At 44.6% G+C, this 22,846-nt stretch overlaps 1 protein-coding gene across 1 annotated transcript; it reads left to right on the forward strand.

Annotated features, from left to right (window-relative positions):
* Nucleotides 1-13,013: 13,013 nt before the first annotated feature.
* Nucleotides 13,014-16,845, forward strand: DRD1 (dopamine receptor D1). Its single transcript, XM_075056385.1, has 3 exons — nucleotides 13,014-13,120; nucleotides 13,408-13,412; nucleotides 13,836-16,845. The coding sequence occupies exons 1-3, from the start codon at nucleotides 13,014-13,016 to the stop codon at nucleotides 15,197-15,199; spliced, it is 1,476 nt and encodes a 491-aa protein (XP_074912486.1). The 3' UTR covers nucleotides 15,200-16,845.
* The last annotated feature ends 6,001 nt before the right edge of the window (nucleotides 16,846-22,846 follow it).

A 22,846-nucleotide genomic window follows, 5' to 3' on the forward strand; every position in this document is an offset into this window, starting at 1 on the left:
GGTCCGCCCGCTCGACCTCCCCTGAAGTCCCGAAGACTCCCGGGGGGATCGGGCGGCCCCCAGGAGCCCGGGCTGCCGGGGCTGGGCGGCTCCTCCCGCGCCCCCGGGAGTCGGCGGTGCCCCCGCTCGGCGCCCTTCGCGTTGTGGAGGCAGCTCAGGCCCTGACATTACTTCTGTCGTGAACGAAAGAAAAGCCGCCGGGAGAGTTACCAGGAGCGTTACCGGCCGCCTCCGTGACAGGACGGGGATGCTGGGGCCGGGGCCGGAGGGCCGGCTCGTCAGTCCGCAGAGAGAGCGGCTTCGGGAGCAAGACAGCCGGTGGGCCGGGGCGGCTGGGACGGCAGAGATGGGTTCCTGCTGGCTTTCTCGTTTTCATCGCTCCCGCTTTATCGTGTATTGCAGAAAGCAGCCAGCGGCGGGGAAATGTTCGTAGGAAACCACGGTGACGGAACCCTTAGAAAAATAATTTACTCCTGGGTCCTAATCCCCAAAAAGAATAAAAAATAATAAAGCAATGCATTCCTATGAAATCCGCTCCAGCTGATGAGAACTTTCTTGTGCGCGATGCCTTAAAAATGTCAAATAAACGTGGGTCTTTGATTTCGTTGGAAGGCCAAGGATGGATTTCAGAGCATTTATTTCCTTTTAGTAATTATGGTCAAGCCACATTTTATATTTATAGCATCCAATAGCTTCCCTGAGATTAGATGTGCAATCATTTGAGATTTAATAAAAATAGTAGGGATACACAATTACATTGCTTCTATTCTTTCTGCAGCTCAGCTTCCTGATGAACAAGGTGATAGACGCACAAACTGGATTCCTAACACACGTTTCAAGAATTAGCACATTAATACTTAAGTCTGATAGTGGTCTAAGTCAGCGGCACATGAGCTGGTCTTACCCCATAACTGATGTTGGGGATCTGGGAATGGGGGAAAATGTGTTCAGTTACAGCAGTACTGCATCCCATTCACAGCCTGCAAACAGTGCTAGTTCACCTCTTTTGTGGACCAGAAAAACATACCAACACACAAAGGCCGATTGCAACTACAGTCTATAACGCAGCCCAGCTCCTCTAAAGTCTTCTGTTAAAATTCCCTTTGTAACAACGCTGCTCTGTCCGCAGGTCTCACCCCTGAAGGGGTTGCAGCTGTGCATCTGCAGCAATCCTACTCTTAACATTTTGAATACAGGGCTAGCAAGCTCTGACCTCCCTGTCACTGTTTGTTGCAACATGCTAAATGGGAATTTTATATTAAAAACCCAGAACTCTTCCCAGGTATTAAATGTTTGTGGAGATATACTTAGTGGTGAAACTTTTGCTGTTAAAACTCAACTTCTGTGAAAAATTGGATTTTAAATTTTTTTTTTAATAAAAATACAACTGTGTAGGCTGGAGTTTGTTTTCAGCTTTTAATTAGCCTACTCAGTTTATGATTTTCAATAAAAAGCTAAGATCCAACTTTCATTCTGACACAGAAACATCAAATCTCAGATGTCAACTATCTGTTTAACCCGTGGCTCCACAACTTAGGTCTTACAGATATATATATGACAGTTGCAGGTGCAAATATACCAGGTGAGATTCCATCATGAAAAAGTAAAAACTTGTACTGCATTTTTCTTGCACAACAAAATTTATTCACAGTTTATGTACTTTACTGCTAGTGTCTTCAGTTCTTTTTAATCTTGTCAGGCAGATCCCAGTCTCCATGACCACTGACAGATCCAACACTGAATACATCTTTGATGTATCTGGCCCTAACACTTGTTGCTAAAAACATTGCAATGACAGAGCAGGAAAGACATCTCATTCAGGAACTGGAGACAGCTGGATGTCATGCATTGAAATAAATTAGTTGGTGGTGGGTATAACGGGTACTGTGGTATATGGTTTTACATTCTGAGGACTGATGTCTTCTGTCTCTAATAATTTTCCTATATGCCAAAGATACTAACTTGTTTTTCTGCTTTTAAACCACACATGGTCTTTTCTGCACATCACAATAGAAACTCTGCTTGTAGATTCTTTAATGTAAATATATTAATACCTAAATTCTTTCTCTGAGTCGCTACATGGAAACCTACATTCATTCCTTGAGTAAATCGTTTCCTCTATACTCTGCAGGTGGTTTTGAACAGCTGCATAACTTTTTCATTAGACTAGTCATTTCTCCCATTGCTGAGAAACAAATCTGGGTTTTTTTGCCATGAATCCTGAAAAGTCTTGAAATGGCTCTGACCAACCAACAACAATTGCTCATGAGTCACAAAACTGGAAGGCAAATGGGCAAATATGGGTAGTCACAAAGAATATCTTACCTCTGGCTACATGCATTTCTTAGTCTGTGCTAATTTTCATGCTAAAATGTTTTTGGCTGTATTAAAAAATGCAGAATCCAGGAGGATGTGCCAGCTCCTAGATCCAGATGTGTATTTTGGCCTGTTCCTGCTTCTGTTCTGAGGTGTGACCTGGTGTATGTTTCCACCTGGAATAATTCCTGGACTATTACAGGGCAAATCCTTCCTTATGCTGACCAGAAAAGGAGGATTTCTGTTCCTCTACAATTACTGCCTCATCTAAGAAAGGAGCTTTACTGTATTTGCTTTCCTCAAGCTTTCCTGTATTCATAATATTTACATTGGACATTCATGCTTTTTAATGTTTTTTACCATTTCAAATTGGCACTGGGAATCAACGGGGAAAAACGAAGAGCTGCTTGTGCGTTGCTTTTATTAACATAAATATCCAGTAAGTGGCACTGCAGGACCGGCTTTTCTGCAACCCTGGCTCACAAACAGTGCCGTCGGTGAGAGCAAAAGCAAGCGTGGGATGTGTCAAGACTTTTCTGCACCATGGAAAAAGTAGTTGTAGAGCAGGTGGGAAATGATGTACAGTGACGGCCCTGAAGGTGCAGTGCAAGGAACTGGGTGTATTCAGCTGCTGGCTCAGGAGGATGGTGTTAGGAACTGGCCTTGGCACCAAGCTGGCTGTTATCAGGGGTTTGCTAGAAGAAACCAGCAACGTTTCTGGGAACTATTCGTTAGCACTCGACGGGAGGTGCCTGTGAAGTCTTTGTGCTGGGTTTTGCTATCAGGAGCAGAATACTGGGCAAGGTGAACCATGTATATACAGCATTTCCTATGGTCTACTGACTTACTGTGAGTTAATTTTATGTAGAAAATCCAAACCCAGACTGGAAGGGACAGCAGTACAGTCTGAGGAGTACCCAAAAGTTCAAGTTTCTGTAAATGACCTAGGGATTTCTGGGAGTCTGTGTCAGTATATAAAAAACCACCACCCTGTTTTCCTAGTCTAAGCTAATAATGAATAAATTATTATCTAGGGAAATTTGGTCAATCAGACAAGTAACGCTACACTGTTTGGCAATATAAATTGTAATGAAACCCTTATATAAGCTGACAGAGGATTACTTACAAAATCAGTTAAAGGTTTTGGCTCCATCTGCAATATTTGAACCCAATTTTATGTTACTCATGCTATACTGTGCCAAGCTAAATTGATGCATATCTAATTTACCTATTTATCTAGATGCATAGTTATTTCAGATAAGACTGGAAGGGAATGAACATGAAAAGCCAATCTGCATTTAGAAGGGACATAAAGCTACATTTAAAGGGATAAGCCAGCCTTTCAAGGGAATTAGGAAGCCATTTCCCCCATGATGTGGCTATTTTATAAATGCTCTTGTGGGATCGTTCATACCCTGAAGCAGCTGTGCCAGCTGCTGTCAGCAACAAGAGACTTGACTAGGCAGACTGATCTGGGATGTCAATATGCAGCTATGGATGTAGTATGGGGGCAAGGGAAGGTGTAGTACTATCCCATAGGGCACAGAGAACAGCCACAGGAGCTCACAACTGCTTCAACCAGGCCTGACAAATTTTTTTATCATCCTCAAGCAATCAGGCATTGCTGACTCCTAATACTTTCACCTCCTGAGTCTTTCCAATGGCTTTTGAAAATAGCAATTAAGAATACACACTCTCAAATGTTTATTCCTGCAGCAACACGGGATGGCACTTGATAACCTCTGGCAGCACTCAGAAGCAGAAGATGACACACAAGAGCATGCCACAACAACATGGGAAGGCATGCAGCAATGCGAGCAAAGAGGTGAAAACATGAGGTGGCAGCAGAACACATGACAAAACAAGACACCACAGGACAACTCGGAATAGCATACAACATGCCACAACATGAGATAGCATGCAACAGCACAAATTGCATGGAACAACACTTGACACCATGTCACAGCATGATGGATATACCTGAAAAGCTGATAGAAATGCCTAGAGAGCAGTAAGAGATTCATAGCAGCAGGAAATTCCTAGAAAAGTATGGAAAATGTCTAGAAAACCACGGGAAATTCCTAGAAAGCTACAGGGAACTCCTGGAAAATTACGGGAAATTCTTAGAAAGCATAATTGAATTCCTAGAAAGCTGTGGGGGGATTACAGAAAAGCAAAATATGAATTCTGAGAAAGCTGGCTACAAATTCCTTGAAAGCTGGAGGGAATTTCTTATGAAGTAAGGAGGAATCCTAGAAAGAAATGCACAGGTCCTAGAAAGCTGTGGGAAATGTCTAAAGAGCAGAAGGGAACTCCTGGAAAACAGAAGGGAAGTCCTATAAATAGTACACAATTACTAGAAAGCATCAGGGAAATTTCTAGAAGAGCATTAGGGATTTCTTGAAAGCCCTGGAAATTCCTAGAAAACAAATGCAAATTCCTAGTAAGGTGAAAGAAATCCTTGAAAAGCAATGGGAAGTTTTCCTAGAAAGCAGTATGAAATTTCCTGAAAGCTGGGTGGAAATCCCTAGAAAGCTGGAGGGGACATTCCCAGAGATCACTAGGAAAATCCTAGAAAGGTGTGTGAAATTCTGAAGAAGATGTAGAAAAATGCAAGAAAGCAATGGAAAAATCCCGGCTGAGCTGTACATCCTGTAGTTCCTAAAGACACGGGGCAAGCTCTTAGGAAGTAATGCTGAGAAAAAGCACAGGAGAAAATCAACCACTGAAAAGAGTGGGGAAAAAAGTGAAGCCAGAAAGTAGATAGGATCAGATCCCATAGCCTTTTCCTGAAATGTAACGTGTACCTAGAAGACATCCCTAATTTTAACCTCTCCTAAATGGAGAGGACCAGTTTGATGGACTGAAGAAGAGACACTGAATGCCTGCATTGGTGCAGCTGAGCCCTAATGTGCACTAAACCCAGCCCTGGGGCAGCTGAGCTTTGCAGGAAGGGAGGAGGGGGAACTTGCTGACTTGGAAGGCCCCTGACCTTGAGACAGATTTTGACAAACGGATGATGAAACTCGGGGAACATTTCCAGCCTGGGAAAGTACTGTCTGTTAGCGACTGTCATAGCAACAACTCTTTGCAACACAGGGCAGGGAAAAGCCAAGGGCATCGAGGCAGGCTGCAAAGAGGGAGACATTGTCTATGTTGCTGGGATGAAAGAGTCCTGCCTGATGTGGTGGGACAGGCACGGAGGCTGGAAGAGGAAAACAGATCCAGATGAGCTAGGGTGAAAGGGGATTTGGGATTATAACTTAGTTTGGGGTAATCCAGTCAGATCACTGGGTTTTTCAAAAGTTCGAATGAAAGTTATGGCAGGAGGAGTGAAGCAGCCCAAAGTTTAGACCTTGGTGTGGACTCTTGCTTGGAATATAGTTCTAGTGTTTTATTGATCTTGGTGGAACATTTCTGACTGCCATCAAGGCCAGACTGCATGATTTGGTGAGGACTTTGACAACCAGCATCTTGCCTCCAAGAACGATTTAACCCCAGAACCTGAAGGTGAGACCCTGGGTTGGTTCAGCTGCACCATCGCAACGGTAGCAGGGTTGTCTGGGGAGCTGCAGAGGTGAAAATACTGCCTGAGACAGCGGAGCTTCAGGACTGGGACATTTGGAGTGGTCTGGTCATTGCTGGACAGCTGGTTGACCCTGTCTACTGTAGCTGGACTTGCTGCGGTCCTGCATGGGCACTGTGGGGCTGCCCCCCATGCAGAGAGCCCTGGCTGGGCATCCCTGGCCGAGCTGCCTGCTCCTGTGGCTCCCGGCGGCGCAGGTGCAAAATGCTTCTGTTGGTCTTCGCTATGAGCAAGAAGTGATGCTCTGTGCAGTATCAGCTTCTATTTTTTTTGGTAAGTATTAGTTTAATTATCTTTAATTCAAGGATTTGTAGCCTGCCGGTGGAAGGGCTGTGGAGTCTGACCGTCCTGGATGTGCAATAATGTGGGCTTAATACTCAACTGTAGTGCAAACTATTGCTCACTTGCTCCACTAACCTTTAGAGGCAATGGGCTCCTGTAGGTACCAAGCACACTCTTCATTGTCACAGATCCTGCATCAGAAAACCGCAAAAAATCTGCTGGTAGAAGTTAGACAGTTCTTCTCCATCCATCAATCAGGGGCTGGGCTGGAATATGGGGAAGGATCCATTTTATGCTGGCATGCAGCTCAGGAGTAAATCTGTAACACCAGTTTAGGAGGGGAGAGTGCCACCTACCAAGCCATCTGCTAAAGAAATTGTATTATCTGCAGTCTCATCCACTGTTGCTAGAAATCACTGTCACACTCATCTGTGAAGAGTTTTGCTGCTAATATATCTATTTGTATTCTTTTTATCCATCCACTCAGAATTAATTATTTCTCAGATTAATTTCATTCTAATGAATCATTCTGTATCACTGGCTTTATTTCATTTCTGAGATACTAATTAATATGTCAAAGCCATCTTTAACATTGAAAGTGCTGTCATTTTTTCCGTGACTTTTCTTTTGATTAATATATTCAACTTCAACTTTTCTGAGGGCCTAAAATGTCCATCCAGTGTGGAGCGAAAGAAAAAATGCGAGCTATACAGTATTAAAAAATTATGCATATGCAAATAAAGCATAAATTGGGAGGCAATGGCCCAGTCTGTATTTTTGTGTTGACTTACTAGTTTATGTGCTATTTCATATAGCAGGTCCTCAGCAATCAGCTGTGTAGGATTTTTATGTACATAGATTAGAATATAAAATACAGCAGTACATCGAGTGTCTACCTTTGTCGGTGAATTAATCAGAGATTTTGGATATTCTGTATTTGTTGGTTTAGATTAGGTTTTAAAGAAGGGGTCTTGTTGGTTTGCTGTGGATTTCCTGGCACTGTTCTGCTGAGCCGCAGGGACGAAGCAGTCGGATGAAGTGTTTTTCTTTCCTTAGAGCTCTCCTCTCCTCTCAGCTATAATTTAGTCTCATCATCCTCTGCAGTTTGGCTCTCTACCCACTCTGGAGGGAAGTGTTGGCAGGGCAGTAATCCCTCTCCTACCCCGTATCTGTGGCAGATGCAAATCCCAGAAAGAGAAGGGGGGGAAATTTTAGGCTTCCCTGCTTGAGCCGTTTCTGGGGTGATTTAAGATCTAGTAATGGCCTTTGGTTTGACAGAGCAGGTTGAGCTGTGAGACGAAGGGTCACTCCAAGTGTTGATTGTGGAAAACTTTTCTTTGTTCCTGTGGGAGTGAGTGGGTGGAACTGGAAGAACCCCATAAAAAGTCACTGCATAAGCTCTGCCGATTAAATAACATGGTTATTGGCAGCACCGCACCGAACTTAAATTACCCATGGCTCCTGCATGGCAGGAGGCTGGGGACTGTTTAGATGATGGCTTCTGCTCAGATCCCTGGCCACAGGTTTGGTATTTGTCTTTCTTTCCTGTCTTCCACTCTCTCCAAAATGAGCCATTTTGTTGTAAAATCTGGGGAGTTACAGCTGAAACTCTGGGTTTGCACTGCAAATGTAGAGAGGGATTGCTGGCAAGGGAAGGAAAGGAGAACAGAGCCTGAACGGGCTCTGAGCAGGAGTAGGGACGGGAACGCTGCTCCTTTCCCTGTACAAACAACCAGATTATGGTTTTCCACCACTTCTAAAGCTTGCGTGTGCAGAGCCCTGCAGACACGAGGCTGCTTTTTGAGAGTTTGCTGCCTGATCTCCCGCAGAGCAGAAATCCTTTCTGCAGGTTTCCCCCACTGTGGCCCGAGCATGGAGATGGGCTCTCCTGGCTGGGACCAGGGCTGTGCTCCAACAGTCGAGCATCAATGTAACAGGGAGGGGAGATGCCAGAGGAGCACCAGTGCCTGGTCCTGCCTCATGAGCACCCCACAACCACTGCATGAGCTCCAGATCCTGGGAACCAATAGCACTGCCCAACATATCCTTCCCATTTATACCCTCCTTGCATTACCCTTTGTGTCCAGCTTTGCCGCTGCCTGAATTAGCTGCCTCAAATGAGTAATTTAAATTCAGACTTGCATACATGGTGTTTCTGTTTGGGCTTTTTTCATTTTCCTTCTCCCTGTCAGTGTCCAGAATTTTGCACATGCTTCACCAGTGACCTGAAACCCAGGGATGCTTTGTGTACTGGTTGCCATCTGAAAATAGTTCAAAAGTCAGTATTCACAAGGGCACTGATGTGCTTTTTTAGATCAGTCCTACAGAATCCCCCAGACTCTAAGGTCCAGCTGCAGATGGACATGCCTATAATTTACAGCCAAATAAAAAAAAAAAAAAAAAAAAAGCACCCACACTCAATACTGAATATTTAGGCTTCTTGTCGTCAGTGTTTGGGGACTAGAAATCATTTCTCTCACTGATCCTTTTTCCCTGCTGGTGGATCTTTATCATTCAAGAGTGAGCTTGAGATCCTTGGAGATTTTTTTTTTTTTTAGCAGCAAAGTAATATTTTTTTCTGCTGCTACTCTTTGCTCTGTGCTTTTGTACTCACTACTGCAGTTTTCCCTGTGGAATGCCCAACATTGTAATGTCAATTTAACCAGTGTGCTTCACTGATCTTTAAGAGACTTCATAGCCTTTGTTCAATTTCCAGGAACCCTTGATTTTTCTGAGAAGGTTACATTGAGGCTAGAGTTATCTTGGCTTATTAGTATAACCAGTTATTTAGAAACCTGACAGCTCTTTTAGACATTATTTCTGTTAACATGCCTCAGCTGATTTCATGTTTAATGAATCCCATGCATGCAGACTCAAAAAGTCATCCCGAGAGTGAGGCAACTACAATTTGTATGCACATAATGTAATATTATTTTGTAAATTAAGCTGCCTTTCTCCAGCTCTAGTACGTGCGCTATTTTGTAGATTAAAGCATGTTTATCTCTGAATGCAAGATCTGGACTTTGTTCAACTCTGACTTAGTCTTCCAGTAGCTAATTACTGTTTGGATGAAGATCATTTGGATCAAGGTGCTACTCAGCATTTATATTTTTAAATCTTCATACGGACCAAATAGGACTTTCTGCAACCAGAGTCTCCTGGGAGGAGTAGGTGCTTCACAGGGCTTTCCTTTGCTGGATATTGCTTTGATTTCAGCATCAGCCAGTAGTGATTGAAAAGCATTAAATAAAATTAAGCAGCTGTTTTATGTGGGTATCCAGGGAGAATTAAACAAGCTCTGTGCTTGTTTCTAAATCTCCAGGAAACACCTGCACTGTCATCCTGTTGCTGGCAGTTTTAGGCAAGTACCGACCTGGACAAGAGCTGATCCTTCTCGCACTGGCTGGAGGCAGCTTAGCAGAGAGCAGCAAAAGGAAAATTCACCCTATACTTTTTATAACTGGCTCCTAGAGTCATGTCAATCGGCTGCCTAATCCCACCACTAAATTTACCTAAATAATAGTAGGGGTTTAATTAATTTCACTTTTGTTCCTCACCTGGGTATGACTATTAAGTCATGAAAGTTTTAAAAGCTTACAGATCAGCTGAAGTGACAAATGAGTACCGCAGGGTGCCCTGCATGAAACGCTGGTGTTTGAAACCTGCGTAGCTGTTGAAGGGGCTTTACTCCACTAGTATGTTCTTGGCTGAAGCAGACCTCATTGTCATCCCTGAACCGATCACACAAACTTAGAGATGAGATAGGATAGAAGCTCTGACTTCTGAAACAGATATGTGAATTGCCAGACAAATAAGGACTGTGAGATTCTTACAGGCTGCTGTGAACGGGAAGCTAAAAGGTTTTTTTCAATGTCAGATTCAAATGAAAGTTTTAAACCCTCACCCATATGAGCAGCATTAGGGTCTTCCAACAGTGAATTCAACCTCTTCCTCAGGAAAGGCTGCTCCCTAGCAAAAATTAACTGAAAAGAAGAGTTCGCTCGATGAGCTGATAAGCAGACGACTGAGCAGACTGCTCTCTTCTCTGCAATGTGTACCTCGGCGTTTCTCTCCAGTATGTCTCAAAAATTGTGCTGTTTTTGTACTCCGGAGTTGTGATTTCTCCTGGAATAATCCAGGATGGCTGTGGTAGAAAGCCATTTTGGGGGAGCTTCTGGAAATTGTTACAAATAAAATCAAATGTACTCAGTGACTTCTTATGCAGGCAATGTTCCCCTCAGCCCAGGGTTTCTACTGAAAACCAGGAGCATGCCAGATTTTCAGAAGGTAAGTATCATGCAGTAAACCTCACCTGTGTTGTGCTTTAAGAACAGAAGAAAAAAAAAGAAAATAATCTTGAAAAAAGAAAACTTACAGTGAGTTTCATTAAAGATCTCTATTACCAAAGAGCTCAGGATTCATTTTCTTGTCTATTTTCACCCTCCTCTGGGGATGAATGATGATTAAAGGACAGGATAATAAGAAGGGGAGCATGAGAACTTGCTGAGAAGCAGTTAAAAAGGGGAAAAAAAAAAAGAGAGGGAGAAAGAAAACCAAGTGTTTTAGTTAGCTAGTCAAGGTTAGCTTAGCACTGTATCTGCTTTAACTGACATTATGAAAAATTATGGATGGCACAAAAGCAACTTCACTAATGCTGAACCCTAGGAAATTTGTCTTGACAACTTAGTGAGCTTATTTGTTCTTCTAGGAGGTTTTTAACCTCCCTGTGATGACTTTTCTCTTCATTTTCCGAATTTTTTTGAGTAAGATTCCTATACAAAGGTAGCAACATGTCCATCTTTCGTTGCCTGTTGTGGCTAAGGTAAGAAAGAAAAAACCCTTTTGGAGAAAGAAGGGGTTTGAGACGTAACCGCTGTGTTTTTGGTGCTTGCTACCGAACCGGAAGGATTTTTTTTGCAAAGGAGAAACCACGGGTTGAAGAGAGCGGCAGATTTCTGCTCCCAAGGAGGGCAGTTCGTGGCTCTGGGTTTTCCCTGCAGACGCGAATCCAGCCGCATCTGCCGTCGGGCGGTGCCGCTCCGAGGCTCCGGCCGGTCCGAAGCTCCGGACCCGCTTGTTCCTCTGCCGTCCCCTCGCCTGACCCCCAACAACTTAGTCAGGACGCGGGTCCTCAGCCACCTACCGCACCCCTGGCAACCTGGGCTTTGGGTCCCCCCCCTCCCCGCTCCCTTCCCTTCCTACCCGCAGGGAGAACGATGCCCTTCGCCTGCGTTACGAACCCAGGCGTTAAGCCTGTCTGCCGGCGGGTGCGGGCTGGGGGGGGGGGTCGCGGATCATCCCGGCGCAGCCCTGCCCCTCGGGGCTTGCCTTACACCCGGGGCGGCCGCCTCCGCGGGGCGGCGCGGCGGGGCGGCGGGGCCGCGGCCGCCCAGGAGAGGGAGCCCGGCGGCCGCGGCTGCGCCGGGAGCCGCGGGGGCGCGGGGCTGCGCCAGGCGGCGGAGAGGCGGTGCGGTGCGGTGCGGTGCGGTGCGGTGCGCTGCCCCGGCTGCAGCCCGTCGCCAGCCCCGGGCCTTCCCCGCGCCGGTGAGTACCGCCGCGCTTGCCGCTGTGCCGGGACGGGGGGGTCCCGGCCGGTGTGTTGTCGTCCCCCCCCCCCCCCCCGAATGTGCTCTGGGGTACCGCTGCTCCCCTGGGGGTCGGGGAAGCCGCGGGTATCTCGGCCCGCATCCCGCCTCCTGAGCATCGCCCAGCCCGAAGTTAGGTGCCGGTACTTACTTTCCGCATCCATTCATTGAACTCAGCTGGCTCGCAGCGCCGAGGCATCACGCAGCACCCCGGGCGTCCCGGAGCTCAAGACCGGGCAAAGTAATCCCGTTTGCGCTAAGCTCCGGAACAGCCGCTCCAGGAGCCCGGCTTCGCCTCTCGCCCCGGCTGCCTTGGCTGGCCGGGACGTTATTCCCCAGGAAGGCGGAAAAACCGGGGAGAGGCTGCCCAGAAGAAGCTGCGCCCGACCGAAGATGTTAGAGGAGGCGAAGGGGGGCTGCTTTTTGCCCGTTGCGTGCCTTCACGCCTGTCTTTCCCTTGTCTTAATCCTTTAGGAAGGAGACGCCGGGCAGACAGACCTTTCCTGGAGGGGCGATGCTGCCGAGCCCTGCCCCGGGCAGAAGAAAGCCTTTGCCACCGGGACCCGCCGGTACCGGAGATGCGCGGCCCGGGGCAGGTTGCGGGAGAGAGTGAGGAGCTGCCTCCGCCTGCGCTTTTCTGAGAGGGGAAAAAGCATGGTAAAAGCTGGCCCCGATCCTTGGAGCGCAGCCCCGCTGAGCAGGAGGTGGGATTATTCCAGGGTAGTTACGGAGAGCTACAACCTGGCAGCGGAGTGTTAAAGCGACTTGGCCCCGCTGGAAGAGGAACCCGCTGCGGGCACCGTCGGCGTGGCAGCCCACGTCGTGGCTGTGGGGAGGTCACTCAGGTCCTTCTCCTCCTCTCGCCCTTCTTTCTCCTTCTAGTGAACGACAGAAGAAAAGAACTGGTACTCGGCTCTTGCCAGCGTTGGGAATACCGTGCCTTTTGCCTGGGATGATTTGTCCTGACGTGCCGCTTCGACGGGATGTACAAAGTGCGACTGGGACTGATCCGGCCAACAAAGTTTGCAGCGTGATCGGCAGGGGCAGTGGGATGGAGGTAGCTGGGCACACGCCGGTGGGGTCCGTCACGCATGGTCCGACAGCACAGACCTGCTGCTCCCTTGAAAACTAACTCCTGATGGTCAAACTCTGCCGGCTCCTGTTTTTACTTCTCCCCTGCCAATCTGCACTTTCAGGGAAAAAACCACACACACACACACACACACACACACGCACCTGATGCAATGCAGTGTTTTTGTGGTGGTTTTGTGTATAAGATTTGCTATGCAACTCCAAAACTAAAAGAGGAGGAGAGACGGCCCTGCATCCCAGAGCAAACAGAGAATCAGAGGTGAAAGGTAGGAGCCAGCATTTCTCATTTAAATAAAACTAAATAACCTGAGCTACTTCTTACTGAAAACCTTTAAAACACACCTACTGTATGTTTATTTTCTTTGTCTTGGAAGTGTAAAACAGTTTGAAACAAAGTGAAGATTTGCTTTCTGACGCTGCCCAGAAACAGAGAACTGATGCATTTTGTAACAGGAGTGTACCGAGGAGGAAGGATGGAGTGTTTCATCAGTGAGACATTTAGGAAACTAGAGGAAAGCACCTCGTACAGTACGCTTCAGTAAATAGGAAAGGCTAGTGCAGTGGACTCTGGAAACACTCGATCAATAGCCTATTTAAGTGGGAATATATGCAAGCATGGAAAAGTGATTGCTTTCCTGTCTGTGGGGTATATTTGCAGAGGACAGCAGCAGAACATTTGCAGGTGAGCTGTCTGAATTAGGCCTCTTCATGCTGGGGTGGTGCAGTGTGTTTCTGAAGGGACTGCTTAAAAAGACAATCTGTGGGGTGGACTGTATTTGTGCATTTTCAGTTCCTGCTCATAAAGCTTTCAGTGGGTTCAGGATGATTCAAAATCCATCCAGGGGTGAAGGGGCCATGAGAAAGGACCTTTGGTCTGTTTGGTGATGAGTAGTTAATGGACGTCTGATGTCTCTGATCTCTGCAAGGAAAGGAGCTGATGCCGTCATGAAAATCATGATATGATTTTCCCTCAGGAGAAACTATGACTTGGAACGACACCACTATGGACGGGGAAGGGTTGCTGGTGGAAAGGGACTCTTCCTTTCGAATCCTCACGGGCTGCTTCCTCTCGCTGCTGATTCTCTCCACGCTGCTGGGAAACACGCTGGTCTGTGCAGCTGTCATCAGGTTTCGCCACCTCAGGTCCAAGGTGACCAACTTCTTTGTCATCTCCTTGGCCGTGTCAGATCTCTTAGTGGCAGTTTTGGTCATGCCTTGGAAAGCTGTGGCTGAGATCGCTGGTTTCTGGCCTTTTGGTTCATTTTGCAACATCTGGGTGGCCTTTGATATTATGTGCTCAACAGCCTCCATCTTAAATCTCTGTGTCATTAGTGTGGACAGATACTGGGCCATCTCCAGCCCATTTAGGTACGAGAGAAAAATGACCCCCAAGGCAGCCTTCATCATGATCAGCGTGGCGTGGACTTTGTCCGTGTTGATTTCCTTCATCCCTGTGCAGCTGAACTGGCACAAGGCTACAACCACAAGCCTTTTGGACCTGAATGCCAGCTTACAAGGTATAAGCATGGACAACTGTGATTCTAGCCTAAACAGGATGTATGCCATCTCCTCTTCTCTAATTAGCTTCTATATACCTGTGGCCATCATGATAGTAACTTACACGAGGATATACCGGATTGCTCAGAAGCAAATACGACGCATTTCAGCTTTGGAGAGAGCAGCAGTGCATGCCAAGAACTGCCAGAACACGAGTGGCAACAGAAGCAGTATGGACTGCCAGCAACCAGAGAGCAACTTCAAAATGTCCTTCAAGAGGGAAACAAAGGTTTTAAAGACTTTGTCGGTGATCATGGGGGTCTTTGTGTGCTGCTGGTTGCCATTTTTCGTATTGAACTGCATGATTCCCTTCTGTGAGCCTACCCAACCTTCCAAGGGAGCAGAAGCTTTCTGCATTAATTCCACCACCTTTGATGTTTTTGTTTGGTTTGGATGGGCTAATTCTTCCCTCAACCCCATCATTTATGCCTTCAATGCTGATTTCCGCAAGGCATTTTCGACCCTGCTAGGATGCTACAGGCTCTGCCCTATGTCCAGCAATGCTATAGAGACTGTTAGTATTAACAATAATGGAGCAGTCGTTTTTTCGAGCCAACATGAGCCCAAAGGGTCCAGCCCCAAAGAGTCTAATCTGGTTTATCTGATTCCACATGCAATTATCTGTCCAGAAGAAGAACGTCTCAAAAAGGAAGAAGAGGGTGAACTATCTAAGACCTTGGAGAAAATGTCTCCAGCACTGTCTGGTATCTTGGATTATGAAGCTGATGTTTCTTTGGAAAAGATCAATCCCATTACTCAAAATGGGCAGCATAAAACCTGAACAGTGAGGTTTACCCAGCAAGACCTAATAGTGTATATGGTAATAACCTTTTTAAAAAAAAAAAAGAAAGATATACAAGATTTTTTGGTAAGAAACTAAGCTCTAGGGAGAAAAACAGATTTACACCAAGCCCAGAATTAATTTTCCTGACATTCAAAGCAAATTTAACATTTTAAACAATAAACAGAAAAAGATACTGAAAATTGGTTTAAAAAAAGGATGTTAAACTGTACTGTTCATACTGAGGAAAAAATACAAATTTAGATACGGTGCAGTGACAAAGAAAGTATTGCTGCTTCTCTACACAGAGAAACCAATTTATAGCTTAAAATGAGGCAAAAGATAAATGTTAAGTATTTAAAGATTAATGTTTACTAAAAGTTAAAAGATTGCTGTGTCTTGTGATAGTGGGTGTTAACAGATCCTAATTAAAGACTGAGGGATTGTAAAGGTAGGTAGATGCCTTCTTAAAATTATTTCTGACGAATAATTGAGCCTTATAATGAGAATGGTTATTTTTAAAGCTTTGGGAGGTAATATGTTGATACTGGTTTTATTTATTTATTGTTTTAAATCGATATTTTTCATATGTTATAACAGAACTAGCTTTATTTATGTTATTTAAGATGTCTAAATAATGGGATATTTTTGGAGTGTCATAACTGCATTTTGATCAGTCAACCAGTCAGCACTTTATTACAAGCTCTGATAGTCTGGAGAGGTGAGGAGAATGAAGGAATGTTAAGAAGCTCAGCAAGAAATGAAGGAATCAACAAAACTGATGCTGTATGGAGTTTGTTTGCTTGTGGGCTTTTTTTTTTTTTAAAGTGGAATTTCTTTCAAAAGATAGGACCAGCGTTGACTGAGTTGTGAATTCTCTTCCCTTATAGAAATAAAAGAAATTGCTGCTATTTATTTTTAAAAAGTTTCATGTTACAAAGACTTTGCTAGAATGTCAAGTTTGTGGATCTGTAAATACCTTAAATATGACTACAACCTTAAGAAGAATCCAATTTGAGAAGAAAAGCTTCTTAGATAACAATTCTTAGTATATAATGTTTTGTATTTATGTAAGATAAACGGCTTTCTCAGACTTTTCTTATTTCAAGTCTTGGATATCTTTTCTGAACAAACACAATTGGTTATAATGGTAGTAAACATGCCAAACCTCGTTATCATCTGTATTATTGCAGTACCACCAGGATCATGCTCTCTGTCTGCTACTGTATCACGGTCAGAGTTAAAAAGTGAGGTACCTAGTGCTTTACTTTGGAAACTAGGAGGACGTTACATTTTAGTAATTACCATGTCAATAGTCCATTCGATATGGAATAGTGCCTCATTACCATTTTGGATTAAGACATTTCTAAATATGGATGGAACTGCAGCCCCCACCTCAAAAAGTCCTGTGAGCTCCAAAAAAGTTGCTAATGTTTAATTCAAAAAACCTGCTACTTTTCCATTGTCCTTCCCTGCTGCTTTCCCTTTGTAATGCCAAAAGCAATCAGTGAACGTTAGCAACAGGAACATTGGGTGTTAATATTCAGCAGCATTCAAAGAAAGCTATTTGTTTTCTGAAAATACCCTTTGGAGCAACTTTTTCATAACATATATAAAAAAAAATGTGTTGTCAGAAAAAGAGAACTGAGAGGAAAAAATTTTAAACTCTAATGAACTATATACATCCTGCATCAGGTCTGTGTATTTATGTATTGTGAATGTTTTCATAATTTTATTGCTTGTATGCTGCTTTCATACATATAATAAAATTATTTTGTGAACAGAAGCTCAAATAAAATGATCTACATTGCATTTATTAAATACATGCTGTTTTTTGGCAGTTGTATTGATCGTGTTAAAGGCAAGGACGGTTCCTCTTTTTCCATTTGCCCTTATTTGGGATCATACCCGTAAGGCAGATGGGAATTTTTATTAGAAGCAGGAGAAAGCCCTCTCTACAGAGAGACCTCTGAGCCCTTGCTCTAAACTAGGATTTGAAAGCAGTAAACACAGTTTGGAAACAACCACACTCTGCTTTAACGTGACTAGTTAAAATATGTAAAGCTCGACTTACTGGTGACTCTTATTTCAATGATTTTTTTTGCCTTGGTGTAACAGGGTAGTGAACTTGGTTTATAGCATGCTTTTATTGTTGCTTTTTTTCCTTCTCCCCGCCCCCCCCCCCTTTCCCCCCAAGTTGTGTAATACTTTTCAAAGCTTGATACAGCCCCACTGCTAGTGTCTGGTTTTTGGAACAAAATGAATCATTTCAGAAGCGAGGCGATGGTGGGTGCAACTGAGTGAGGTTCACCAGTGTCCCTCTGTTCATGGCAGCCCTCTACTTTGTTTTTGCCTGTCAGCAGATTCATTTTGAAATGAAGAAAATACCAAACAAACGTGGTCACTTCTGCCTCAAGCATTACCAGTGTGACCCATTCAGCAGCTGGGATCTGAGCTGGTGCACGAGCTGTGGTGATGTCCAGCTCCCCTTCCTTTAGCGCTAACTTCCCTTGGGCAGTGAATGCAGCAGGTCTGACGGCAGGCAGGGACTCGTGTCTGCCTCCAGGCTTTCTTAGCTCCTTGGGTAAAATTTCCTTGCATGGTGCTGATGCCTGATTTTTTTTATTTTTTTTTTTTGTACTTTTGAAGAATTATTTTACTTTTTAAAATTACACAGGCCAAAGATAAAGTTCTGTGGTTGCCTACTTAAATACATCTGTCTTCAAGAGCTTTTATTCTCCAAACTCCCAGCAGTCTGATATAATAGCAAAATACAAAATACGATTTAAGGAGATCATGTAAAGCAAGATGCTGTTCTTGTATTAGTTTGTATGAGGATGATTTGTATTCTGAAACAAATGGTTGCTCTAGTGTGACTAGGAGCCATCCCAGGACCTCCCTCCTGAGTTCCAGAGGGACTCTGTGGAGGTTGGTGGGGAAACGCTGCCTGCTACTGCTGCTGGGTGCTTCCATTTGGTGTGACAGGCTCCCTGTTAAAGGCAGGGCAGGAGAGAAGTTTTTCTGAGTGTATTTTGCTGTTTTTTTCTCTACTCTTTAAACTAATTTTTGCTTCTGCCTCCTTTCCCTTACACACATTGTAGAATACCATTAATTTGCCTTGATCCTCGTTTACCGATGTACTCCATTTACTCCTTCATTTTCCAGCCTTCCCAGCTCATTTTCTTTTATCTGCCTTCTCTTCCTTTCTTCCCACTGCTGCTAGAGCTGTTCTGTCACCCGTTTGGATTTATTGGCCCCAATAATCCTTTGCTTGGGAGAAAGTCCAAATTAAAATCCTACCCCCCCAGCACGGCCAAGAGTCCCCTTCCCACAGCCTGCACACAGAAATGTTTCTCTTACCTGTTGCAGAGCCTGGAGACCAGAGTCAGGGGTGACTAGAAGGGACAACAGTGTGTGCCTGCTAACTACTTCTCTGTTTATGTGCTGAATTAATTGCTCAGGAGCTGTATTACCTGTTCTGCGCCCTGTCCCCAGCTGCTCGAAACCAGTGGTCTGCTGAAACTACTGGTCATGCCAATGTCAGGAAGCACCCCAGGGACTGGAGACATGCCAGAGCCGTGCCAGGCTCTGGTGGAGCTGAGAGCAGGGAGTTAACTGGTGAGGTTTGGCCATAGTAACCCTGTGAGTAACCTGCGAGGAGTGCTTACGGTTCCATGCTAGCAGGCAGCAGCATCCTCTCTGCTGTTCTGGAGGATGAGAGCAGCAGAAGTTCATTTGCAATAATGTCATCTTTGAGATAACAGCCACTTTGGTGAAACACTTCCCTAGGAATGTTTTTCTCGCCATGTGTTGCAATATGTGGCCGGGCAAAGGCAGAGCCACCAAGAAGCAGCGAGGTGCCAGGACACCAGGATGTCACTGCTCCCACCAGGAGGGCCACCTCGTCTACCCTGTGGGCATCAGGTGCTTTTCTCCCCACCTTGCCCACCCCCAAGCATTATTTTCTGCTGTGGAGCGAGCCTTGCTGTGTGCCTTTCCGATGCACCCGCAAATAACCCATGTAACCTTTTTTTCCTGCATTGCTTCCTTGTGACTGAAGGTATTTTTCTGTTTGTGGATGGAAGAGGTTAATAATTCACCTGATGGCCTTGATGAAGGAGCTGTTTGCAATGAATGAACCATAATCACTAGATTAAATCTGAATACATTTCTCCCTTCCCTTGGCAAGCATTTTGTGCTGATTTGGGTTTTTAACTTAACAAAGCATATAAAAGATAGAGGATGGAAGAGGAAATGCTGTTGCTGATGTACAGTTTTAATAATAGTTATTGGGAGCCAGTCCTGGATTTTTTCAAATCAACAATTTTCAGAAGCACCCAAATCAGATTGAAATCTCAAAAACCTGCTTTGGTTAGTATCTTGAGAGACAGATTATTCCAGTAAATATTTTGTTTTTTTGATATAACAATAGTAGAATATGTTCCTAGCGATACCACTTATGTGGCCACACAATGAATGTAACTTAAAGACTGAGGAAAACAACGGTATCTGTTTCTTAACTTCTAAAAGATTGAAACACATAGCGTAAAATGTTCTTGCACTGTTCTGTTGCAGCAGAGATGGGCTGAGCCAAGCGCTAGGCTCCCACCACAAGCCTCGGATCAGGTCGGTGTTGATCCCCTCTTTGCGAGAGGTTCTGGGCTGCCTCCTCGAGCCCTGTGGGGGGCTGCTGGATTTGCAGGGTGGTGTTCCTTCTCCACCCCAGATCTCAAAGTCAGGGTTACACTTGTGAACACCAGCCTTCCCAGATGGATCTGCAGAGCCCCGCGCTGCTGGCCCTGCTGCCCTCCCCAGCCAGGCACAGGTCTTTCCAACGCACCGCTGGAAGCGTGTTTCTACAGATGTAGTTTTGAGGCTGAATGTGTAAATCGAGTATACGATGGCTATTTGCATGTTGGTTGTCTTTACAGTCATGGTCAGAATGAAATGGCAATTTTCTGCCATGCCTGTTTTTATTCTGTTTCTAGGAAAAAACTCTGGGCAATGATACAGGAGAAGGCTGCTGGCCCTGCTGTGCTGATGGACATTGCTTTTCTCTTTTGATTGCTTTCCCTTTTGGTCCCGCCAGGCTGTTCCTCCCCCTTTCCAGGAGGGATGTTCCCATCGGTTCTTTGGTGAAGGAGTTTCCTCAGCGCCTGCATGGGCAGCGGTGGTGGACGGCGCTGGCAGGGCAGTGCAAAGCCTGCTGCCACTCATGGGGAGCAGCACCACCAGACCTGGGATCCAGGTTGCGCACCAAAAGAACGTGACTGACTGGCATCAAAGGCATTGCTTTAGTTTCTGTCCCTCCGGATGGCACTGGTTTCACCCAGGAAGGCAACATGGGGATCAAAGGGATACCCTGGGCCTCGTTCGTCATCACCCTGTGGACCTGGTGAGATGGATGATTTGGTGCAAAAGAGGCATAAAAGAGCAAGTGGCAAAGGGGCTCCAGGGTCGGCTGCAGGGGAGCAGCGCTGGGGATGGTGGCACTGGGCAAACCTGTGCCCCAGCTCCCCCGCCACGATCCCGGGCAGCCAGAGGACACGGATGAAGGAAGAGCTCAGGTCCAACCCTGCCCTGGCCAGACCCACGGACCGAACCACCTCCCGGTCCCTGCATCACCACGGGGCCGGCTCTGGGAGGAACGCGGCTTTCGCTTTGGGGGCAGCCTGGGTACCCCGCCGCCGGCTGATCTCAGTCCAGCCCGAGAGCGCGCAGTACAGCTGGGTGAGATGCTCAGCTGAGGAGTAGGTCTGACTTCGGGCTGTGATTTGACTCAAAAAGAAATGAAAGTTGTAATAATGTCTGTGGTAGTGGATTTGTGCAGCTATCTTACACTTTCTTTTGCTCCACATAAGTCATACATTTGTTTTTCTCACATCTCCTGTATCTGTTATGTCAGTAGCTTCCCTTTAAATCAGTTGGCTTTTTTCCTGTTTGAAGCATTCCTACCCAACAGATCTAAAACTGTTTGTGGGATATTTCAAATAACAAAAAAAAAATATAGAAAAAAGTGTTGTTTGAATATATCATCAGAGAGTGTTTTGACATTTTCAAAATTAATTTCTTTATTTTTAATTATCTTTTCAGTTTGTAGTGTTAGATTTTTAAAACTCAGATCAGATCTCTGGTTTGAAAATACTGACAAAGAAGTTAAAAATTAAAAGTGAAATGAAATAGTTTAATATGACTTGTATTAAACAATTCAATTGTTCAAAACTTTTCCTGCTCCCATCCCTTGATTTTCAGATCATTAAATTCCTATTAATTTCACATTTTCCTAAGAAAAGTGATTTGAAATCTTGAAAGAAGACACAGAATGAGGTAAATATTTGCTTCCCAGATTCTCCTTCCAGTGATGTGAGCAGAGAAGTCAAATATTTCACTGAACTGAAGTACCATTGCAAAGTTTCTCTTAATTTCAGAGAGAGGAGATTACAGATTCAGACACCAAGACATTTTCCTCAGTTTGTTTTTATTTTCTTTCTTTGTTAATAAAGGAGTTTCTGATAGTATTGCTTTTCCTAATCTTTTCAATGCCATTCTGTGTGAGTACCAACAATTTTACTTTCATATGCACATTCATACACATATACAACATACATTGTTCTCAATTAGTAGATTCAGAGAGCAGAGGAAAACAAATAGCTCCATGTGCAGTGACGAGAGGTGAACTCAAATTAATATATTTCTTTGCTACAGAAGCAGACCACAGAAGATGAACCAGGCCCGTATTGCCTGCATTAAAAGGACAAACCTGTCAGGACTGATAGATCTTTAATGCCAGCAGTCCTTCATGCGTGACCTGGGGCTCAGGAGCACATTTCACCAGCACCACACTGGAAACGGGCTGAGGCTGGCAGGGGCTGCGCCGCAGCCAGCAGTTTGGGAAGTGCAATTAATTAGAGCTGGTTGTGCTTCGCTGCTTGGGAGAGCATGTGTGCCTGAGAGATGAAACATTCAGAAAATGGTAAAAACATGCTTTGAAATTGCTCAGTAAAAGGTGTTTTAAATAATAATAATAAAAAGATTTAGTGATGCTGTTATGTACTTCTTCACTTTCTGGTTTTCTAAGGCTTTAGTAACTGTTTCCATAATGATTTCAAAGTTGTAAATGGTACCATCCAATTTCATTTGCTTTGCTCTTCTGTGGTTGTATTAGACTTTGATACCAATTTTTGTTCTCAGCTGAACAGACTCTGCTCCAGCAGCTCCTCCAGCCTGCTGAAACCCTGCATCCCACCCTGTCCATTGGGATGTGGGACAACAGTGAAGGGAGGTCCCTGGAAATGGCTGCTTTTGAACAGTGGGAAATTATTTTTGAGCAAAAAATTCACTTTTCAAGTTGGTATCCATTTTGTAGGTCCTAAAATGAATCCATTTCCATATTTTTTGTGATTTATTTGCAAACAGTTTGAATTAATTTTCTCAAAAGCAAGACTTAATGGTTTAAAGAACACCAGTATTTTCTAAATGAGAAAGAGTTTAGCATTATAATAGTTAACATTTCAGAAACATTTTAATTAAATATCATTACAACCTTATAAAGTAGAACATTTTGTTCATGCATTCAAAATAATAATTCAAAATAATGCATTCAAAATAAAAATTCAATAACATTCTTCAAAATAAGAGAACAATTTC

This window comes from Buteo buteo, chromosome 24 (assembly GCF_964188355.1).
Source record: "Buteo buteo chromosome 24, bButBut1.hap1.1, whole genome shotgun sequence".
In the NCBI taxonomy this organism is placed as follows: Eukaryota; Metazoa; Chordata; class Aves; order Accipitriformes; family Accipitridae; genus Buteo; species Buteo buteo.

What these genes read in the sequence shown, in the direction of transcription:
- DRD1 (XM_075056385.1), top strand. Translation starts at nt 13,014, where the DNA reads ATGCAGTGTTTTTGTGGTGGTTTTGTGTATAAGATTTGCTATGCAACT.